General features: G+C 45.9%; 1 protein-coding gene across 1 annotated transcript; it reads right to left on the reverse strand.

The window, feature by feature from the left end:
• Positions 1–1,410: 1,410 nt before the first annotated feature.
• LOC138796416 (vomeronasal type-2 receptor 26-like) lies at positions 1,411–7,500 on the reverse strand. The gene is made up of 3 exons (XM_069976013.1): positions 7,396–7,500; positions 5,211–5,334; positions 1,411–2,318 (listed from the first exon to the last, which is right to left on the reverse strand). The coding sequence occupies exons 1-3, from the start codon at positions 7,498–7,500 to the stop codon at positions 1,411–1,413; spliced, it is 1,137 nt and encodes a 378-aa protein (XP_069832114.1).
• Positions 7,501–7,972: the final 472 nt, after the last annotated feature.

Below are 7,972 nucleotides of genomic sequence, written 5' to 3' on the forward strand. Positions count from 1 at the left end.
ATCACTAATTATGGTATTAAAAATGAAAGGAGGAGGAAACTGTAGACAAAAGTTGCTACATGCCGAAGCCTTGTGTATTTTCCGGTTAGAAACTCGCATGCAGTTTTCTATCTTTTTTTGTAATGGAGTGCTGGATACCTTCACTGTTTTAACTTCCTTTGGACTAAGTTATCACGTATCATTCTTAATGTATGTTATGCATCTGTTTTTATACTCCTGGTTTACCTTTCTTAAGACATCTTCTTTGTTGGACATTAGGTACGCATTGTAGTATATTGTACTCTTTCCTTTCTCTAATTTTTTATGACTATGTTGTCTATTACATTTGCTTCATGCAAGGTGAAGGGTCATAGAGGAGTATTCTCATTTCTTTTTGTTATCAGGTTGATCACTAGGGGTCTTACTGCCGACACCCCCACCCATCCCAAGTTCACCACTCGGAAGCAGTTGGCTGTACTTTAGAGAATGAGCCCAAATGGGAATATCCTTTTAAAGTGGTTGTCTGGGCAAATCTCAAACTTTCCCAACTGCCTCCCTTTGAAATAAATGCAAAAATTTGCTTTATTAACTAAGCAAATTTTTGCAAACTTTGTTGTGATTCCAGCTTCGCTGGATTTATTTCACTCGGCCCTAACCAGAAGCCATTTAAAATTTTCTTATTTCTTATTCTAGCACTCCGCCATTAAAATATACTCTTCTTTTGCCTTTATCTATTTGTAATAACACCTTACAAATTCATTCTCTTATTTCAGATATTTCCCACACAAAGATTTATTTGATTTCCAAAGAGGATAATGCGCCTATAACTTTACTTTAATATGACTTAAATTGAGGAGCCACAATACTAACTGAGATATTAAAACACATATGACCAATTATTAGGTCTCCTGATCGAGTTGGCTTTGTAACGTATGGAGGAAGTGAGGACTTCACATCTATCATCACTTTTGGAGAAATAACATCCTACTGATCCTTCTGAGCACTGGTGAGAAGAAGACCTTTGAGTTGATATACCCCTTATAGAAAATTCCTTCTAGAAAGAATCAGATTCCCGTCCTCTTTGACACCATTTTCTTCTCATTGACCACTATTTCTCTGTCCCTTTCAACATGCCACATGGAAGGAAGAAGGGGAAATATTAATCATAGGTCTTGGGAGCACAAGATGGCTATATATGTGGAGGATCTTTTGATAATAATTTTGATCCCGGAGACATTAAAATAATTTACTTTTATTAACATGATGAATTTTATATTAAGCCAGAAGGTTCAGTCATTAAATGTGTGTGTGGTTTGAGTATTTGCTACAAAGTTTTTTTTTTTTTAAACTGTCATAATCGTTGCCAGGGGTTATGGTAATGTATGTGTTATGTGTTAAGACATCACTAACAGGAAGGTTAATAATTCCCAATTAATTTCCCCTTTTCCCCAGCAGGTCGGTTTTTCTATTCATTTCAGATCTAAATAAAATGATAAAACATTTGGGGAGAAACACACATCCTAACAGTCCAGCACTGGACGCCATCACTGCAAAGACCTCCACAGCCACCATGGATTTCCCTGTGGTGCTCAGATAAGCCGGGATCATGGCGATCCAGACACTGCAGAACACCAGCATGCTGAAGGTGATGTACTTGGCCTCATTGAAAGTGTCCGGTAATGTCCTCACCATGAAAGCCAGAACAAAGCTCACCGCTGCCAGGAACCCCAGATACCCCAACATGCAGTAGAACCAGATATCTGACCCTGCATTACACTGAATGATGATCTTCCCAGGATAAGACTGAGTGTCCAGGTCCTGGAATGGAGGAGAGATAGACAACCAGATAACACAGATTATAACCTGAATGGATGAACACAACAACACTATGGTATAGGGCAGCTTCACACTCAGCCATTTCCTCCAGGGGCTTCCAGGCTTGGTGGACTTAAAAGCAACACAAACCATCACAGTCTTGGCGAGAAGTGAAGAGACGGCAACTGAGAAGAAGACTCCAAAACTGGTTTCCCGTAATCTACAAGTGACATCACTGGGACAACCAAGAAACAAGAAGACGGAGAGGAAGCTGAGGATGATGGAGACCAGGAGGAGATAACTCAGGTTCTGGTTATTAGCTCTAACAATAGGAGTGTCCCGGTAGGAGATAAATATTCCCAATATGGAGCCGGTCACAAGACATCCGAAGAGCGAGACACAGGAGAATACAGAAGCCATTGCGTCATTGTGGTAAGAGATGAAATCCAGGACTTTGGGCAGACATCCGTCTCTCTTCTCATTCGGCCATTCATCACTTGGACATTTATTGCAGGTTTCAGAATCTGTAGGAAGATTTTATAACATATTCTGAATAATGCTGGATGTAATAATAAATGATAGAACATGCATACTATTACTATATCTATTAATGTAGCCATTTTATGTAAGACGATGGGATAAGAGTTGGTAGGTAAATAATGGTTGTGTTATACCGCTGTTTGGATGTAAATGGGATTTCAGTAGTTTCTTTCTGCCTTAATTCCAGAAAATCTGTCAATAGGGTGTAATAGGACTGAGCCTCTGTAGGGGCTAAACTGTTGGGAAGGTTAGTGTACCTCAGAGTAAGGGCCTATTCCACGTAGCGCGAATCGGGCCGATTCGGAGGATTATCGTTCCGTGGAATAGAGACAACAATCAGCCGATGATCGTGTCATCGGCCGATCGTTTATTTAGGTTCAAACCTAAGATCATCGGACACCGACCACGCATCACTGCGTGGAATATCGATGCACGGCGGGCGACCGATGATCTTACAAGTACCATACATTACCTAAGCATGTTGCAGTGTTCTCCTGCGCTCCTTCTTCCTCTTGGTACCGCACGCAGAAGCAGCTTCGGTGCGGCCTGTCTTAGCTGACAGGCCGCTAAGGCCATCACTGGCCAGGACCGCCGTGGGCAGTCATTGGCTGAGTGGTCTGTCAGCACAGACAGGCCGCATCGAAGCTGCTGCTGCGCGCGGTATTGGGAGGAAGCAATGTGTAGGTAATATATGATGTTTAAACAAGGACTGCAGGTATATCTTTACCGATATCCCTATAGCACCTCGTTAAACGATTATTGAGCTGTGGAATAGGCCTAGTAAACGAGCGCCGATCTAGCAGATCAGTGCTTGTTTACATTATTGATCGGGCCCCCATCGGCCTGTGGAATAGGACCCCAACTACTCAGCAAAATGATCTGCACAATAAGCTAACACATCTGTACACACAGGTAGTTTATTCAAAGTTTAACTGTCATGACTGTGGCTTTGCGCTCCTCTGGCTGTGTGGTGGAGAAAGTGCTGAATTCCTGAACCTTGTCTGAACAGGGATCTTTCTTTGGTTGTTTATTACCACAAGCTTTGACTATTAGGCTTCAGGCATAAAGGACTAAACTCTGCTACTGACAGAGTGCTGCTAGACAGGTTCATTGCAGCTGAACTGTCTTGTGTTCCTCTTGACTGGCCGGTGCCTCTGCCAGTCAGGGTTTACTTGCACAGTAGGGTTCTGTGTTAATCAAAACTCCAGTCCAATAATCTCTGAATCGGGCTTCTGGTTGCTTATATATACTGCCATAGTTTCCCATGTTCCCTGCTGGCTATTTGTTCAGTTCTGACTCTGCAAGCATATCTCTAATCCCAATCTGTGTATCCGACCTTTGGCTTTAACCCTCGACTTCCCTTGTCTGCTACCTTTTATGATCTCTTGCTTGACCCTTTGACTCTCTGACTTTATCCTCCTGTACCTCGCTTCCCGCTGTTACCGATCGAGACCTTTGACTTCGCTAAATTGTTTGGTCATCTGTCTTGTTTTGTGTTTCCTCCTCATTTAGCACAGGGACCAGCACCATGGTTGCCCGCAGTCGTCTAGGGCTGTCTTGAGGCAAGTAGGCAGGAATAGTGGGAGGTACAGTTTAGGGCTCACTGCCCATGTCTCATCTGTCTACTTGGGCTAAATCCCTGTGCTAACAGTACTTTTACTCTTTTATCTAGAGAGGCAACAATTTTGATGTTCACATTATTCACAAGTCCAAGGTGAAGAATTTTCAGTTGAAGCACAGTCGTGGTGACTGCAGTCCACAAATTACCCTATCAATCAACTCCCTTGGTTACAGTCTCTGAAGGTAAGCCCTATGCAGCCCATCTAACAAAAATCCCTTCTCTCATACTACTTCCCTATGTGTCACTCTAGTTGTTCCTTCTCTAAGGGCTTGGCCCTTAGCTTCATACTAGGCTCAACAGTAAAGACACTGACTAAAGAGCCACAGAATTAAGGTAGAACTTGTATAACTGTGGAGAAAAGATTCCTATTCATGAGCAATGGGAAGGACCCATAGAAAAATTTATCTCCACCTCATTGTTTCTCCTATTAAGTAGCCCTAGCCTCCAATACAGTTGAAATGTCTTTTATTTTTTAGATAATTATTAGATACATTATCAGCAAAGCAAAGGTTTTAGTTTTTGTGGTCACCTTATCTTCTTATGTCTCAACAGCAGGGCCGATTCTGGGGTCTCTGCCGCCTGAGGCAAACCGTAGGCGGACGCCCCCTCGCTGGCACCCGACCCCCCCCCTCCTCCTTAGCAAACCTAACACACAGAACCCCACAACCCCCCACTGGAGACCCGATCACCACATCGCAAGCAACTAGGGCTCACCTCCCTGCATCTGGACTGGACTGCTGGGGTGCTCCCTCCCGTTGCTGCTGCCACCCCTAATGGTAGATCGCCTCGTTCGGACCTGCGGAGATCCCTCCCGGAGACCCGATCGCCACAGCGCAACCCCCTTTGACCCCAGGCACTCACCACAGCGGCGAGGAGAGCTGCTGGGTGACGTTGCGTGGTCGCGGGAGCCTGGCGGGACAGCGATGAGCGTGGGCGGCGGGACAGGTGAGCGGCTGCTGTCATTTTTGTTAGGTGGATCTTAACAAAAATTACAGCAGGGGGAACGTTCCGCCGCCCCCTGCAGGACCGCATAATCTGCCGCCTGAGGCGGAATACTCATTCCGCCTCATGGCAGAAGCGGGCCTGCACAACAGTGTATTGGGTTATGGTCTTTAACCAACCCTTGATCATCATTTGCTTTATCACTCCTGATAAGAAACTACTATATATCGGTTATACTTAGTTACATAGTTACATAGTTAATACGGTTGAAAAAAGACACATGTCCATCAAGTTAATCTAGTTTACTATATACCGGTTATATTGGATATCTCTCCTTCTGAACATGGGACGCAATCATAGCAGCAGGTATAGATTGTTTCTCTCGCCTTTTTCCTGCTTCCAGGTAGACATGGGTCTGAGCAGCGGGATACTGGGACCTGAATAAGAAGACAAGAAACTTTACAGAATGATAAAAACTAAATGTACAGACTCCCCTGGAGCCATAAGCAAAGGAGGGCATGACGTTTGGGAGAAGGGGTGGTCAAAGGCAGATGCAATCCCGACTGTATAGTGGCATAAATTCAAGCACAAGTGGTTCTGCTTTAATAGGGAGGAGTTAGAGATTCACAAACCAAACTTCATGAACCAAGATCTGTTACAAACTTTTTGCAAAGTTCGTAAGTAACCCAGTCCAAGATGGTGGGTGGACAATCTAATGCACATAGAAAACAAAAAAGAGCACATGCCTACCTGTCCTTACGTATGGTGTCTTCCTACAGGATCCCCGCTGATCACAGCCTCCTCCGCTTCCTATCTGTGATAAGAGTTACAGCCCACCCAGCCAATCACTTGCCATGGTGATGTCCTATCTTGGGAGTTATCAGTCAGACAATCACTGACAGCCAATCACTGACCACTGCACTGTCCCATCTCAGGAGCTATCTCTCTCGACTTGGCAGTGACAGCTCACCCAGCCAATAACTGAATGAGTTTGGACAGTGGTGCGGCCAGTGATTGGCCAAGTGGCTGTCCTTCTCGTTCTTCCTTGAGCAGAAATCTTCTCCTATATCCATTGCATGAATAAGGGTAGGAAGTGGAGACAGCTGCGACCGCTATGTTAATTTCCAAGAGCTTTAAGGTGTTGTGCCTCTTTATGTACCACCACTCAATGTGAGTATGATTATCACAGTGTGTTTTGTGCATCTTGTTTTTTGCGAGGCATCACTCTGTTGGCATGCTACACCACTTTTGTGTCTACTATAGATACATGGTATAGCAATCAGCTTTAGTCCCAACTCCTTCACTAAACAGACTTGGCTTGCCAAATGTGGAGAGTAATCCAATGCCAGACAATTCTAAAATTAAAGGACCAGCAAACCCCTAGACTCCTCTCCCTGTGACTTTCCCCATCGCTTGCCATGGCCCAGTGGATCTACATCCTCAACCATTACAATAGGCTCTAATAGGCTGCAAGATTTTCACACTGGTCTTCAAGTCAGCAGATGGCCTAGCAGTCTCAGCAAATGTATCAACCATCCACTATGATGCACCAACTCCTTCCAGCAGGGAAGTGAGCAGCTAGCTGCTATTTACCCAGGATCAGAGACTAAGTCCAGAAGCTGATTGGACCAGCTCTGATCACAGTACCAAGTTCAGCTGAACAGACCTAGCAGTGCTGTAACCCCTGCACCGCCAGAAGTCTGACAGATAGGAATGAGCGAAGCGAATGTGGTGATAAATTTGCTTTGCATTGCAAAGCGATTTTCACCAGGTTCGCTTCAAAAATTCAACAAACATGGCAGCCGTGATTGCGGCTGTCTGTGTTTGCATACAGTTGTATGGTTACTCTATGGAAGAAAGAGATTTTTAATAATCCCTTTTTTCCATAGAATTAAGTAAAAATTGCTATTCAGCAGCTCTGTGTAGTCCCCACCACTTCCCCTCTACACAGTGGCCACCTGTTGAAGCAGACGGCACCCTAGCTGGAGATAGGTTAATCAGTGCCTCCGTTCCACACAGGAAGTGGGCGGAACGTGGACCGCCTGGAAAAGGAGGTGGTTCAGATGTCAGCAGCATGGCATGCCAGAGACTAAGTGAGCCCACTGAGAAGGACGCTCGTCCCTTGCGGCTTTAGGCGACTGTACAAGAGTTCAGCTGTGACCGGGGGTATGGCTTCATAGAGGACAACAATGAACCTAAATGGTACTTTGTTAACCGGGCCTTGGTGAAGCGTCATTATCTGCCAGAGCCTCTGCATTCCCTGTTCCTAGGAGAGCAGGTAGAGTTTACCCCCATGCTGGGGCCCCGAGGTTGGTGAGCAGCGGGTGTGACCAGAATACCGCCCCCACCTTACAGCGGTATGGAGGACCTGGTCTTAAGATCCAAAAAAAGGCCCTCCGTAGCCCTCTGCGAGAGTCCGGAAGGGCTGCGCTTGCTACCGCTGCCACCCTCACGCTCTGACAGGAGAGCCTCCACGTCCAGCACAGCTGAACCAGTACCTCTCTCTCCTCTGGCTCCAGAAGCAACTGCAGAAGCAGCTCCAACGGTTCCGGTCCCAGCAGCTTCACCAGTTCCAGCGGTTCCCACAGTCTTTTGGCGGCCATCGAGGTATCAACTGCACCCCTGCCAGTGCCTGACAAGGCAGGCGTGGAACCTCCCAAAAATTAGGCCTGACACAGCATGGCAGTGAGGACAGAGAGAACCATTAAAAGTGAGGTAGCAAGTGAGCCTCCCAACAATTATGCCAGACACAGCATGGCGGTGAGGACACAGAGAACCATTAAAAGTGAGGTAGCAAGTGAGCCTCCCAACAATTATGCCAGACACAGCATGGCGGTGAGGACACAGAGAACCATTAAAAGTGAGGTAGCAAGTGAGCCTCCCAACAGTTATGCCAGACACAGCATGGCAGTGAGGACACAGAGAACCATAGGGCTCTGCACTGCGAGAATGTAGCCACTGCCTATTACACGAATTAGCTGCCAGGCCTTGAACAGATCCTGCTTACCTTCCCGTGCTCCCACCTGCTTCTCAGTCTTGCAGGTCACTAATGGCCACTCAGACAATCAGTGGCTG

The sequence above is a fragment of the Dendropsophus ebraccatus genome, chromosome 7, assembly GCF_027789765.1.
Source record: "Dendropsophus ebraccatus isolate aDenEbr1 chromosome 7, aDenEbr1.pat, whole genome shotgun sequence".
Taxonomy (NCBI): domain Eukaryota; kingdom Metazoa; phylum Chordata; class Amphibia; order Anura; family Hylidae; genus Dendropsophus; species Dendropsophus ebraccatus.

Excerpts from the sequence above, each read along its gene's own strand:
- LOC138796416 (XM_069976013.1), bottom strand. The coding sequence starts at position 7,500 with ATGGCCGCCAAAAGACTGTGGGAACCGCTGGAACTGGTGAAGCTGCTG. Across the intron at positions 5,335-7,395 it reads TGGAGCCAGAGGAGAGAGAG|GTCCCAGTATCCCGCTGCTC; the intron begins GTACTGGTTCAG and ends CTTCTTATTCAG. Across the intron at positions 2,319-5,210 it reads AGAGATATCCAATATAACCG|ATTCTGAAACCTGCAATAAA; the intron begins GTATATAGTAAA and ends ATCTTCCTACAG.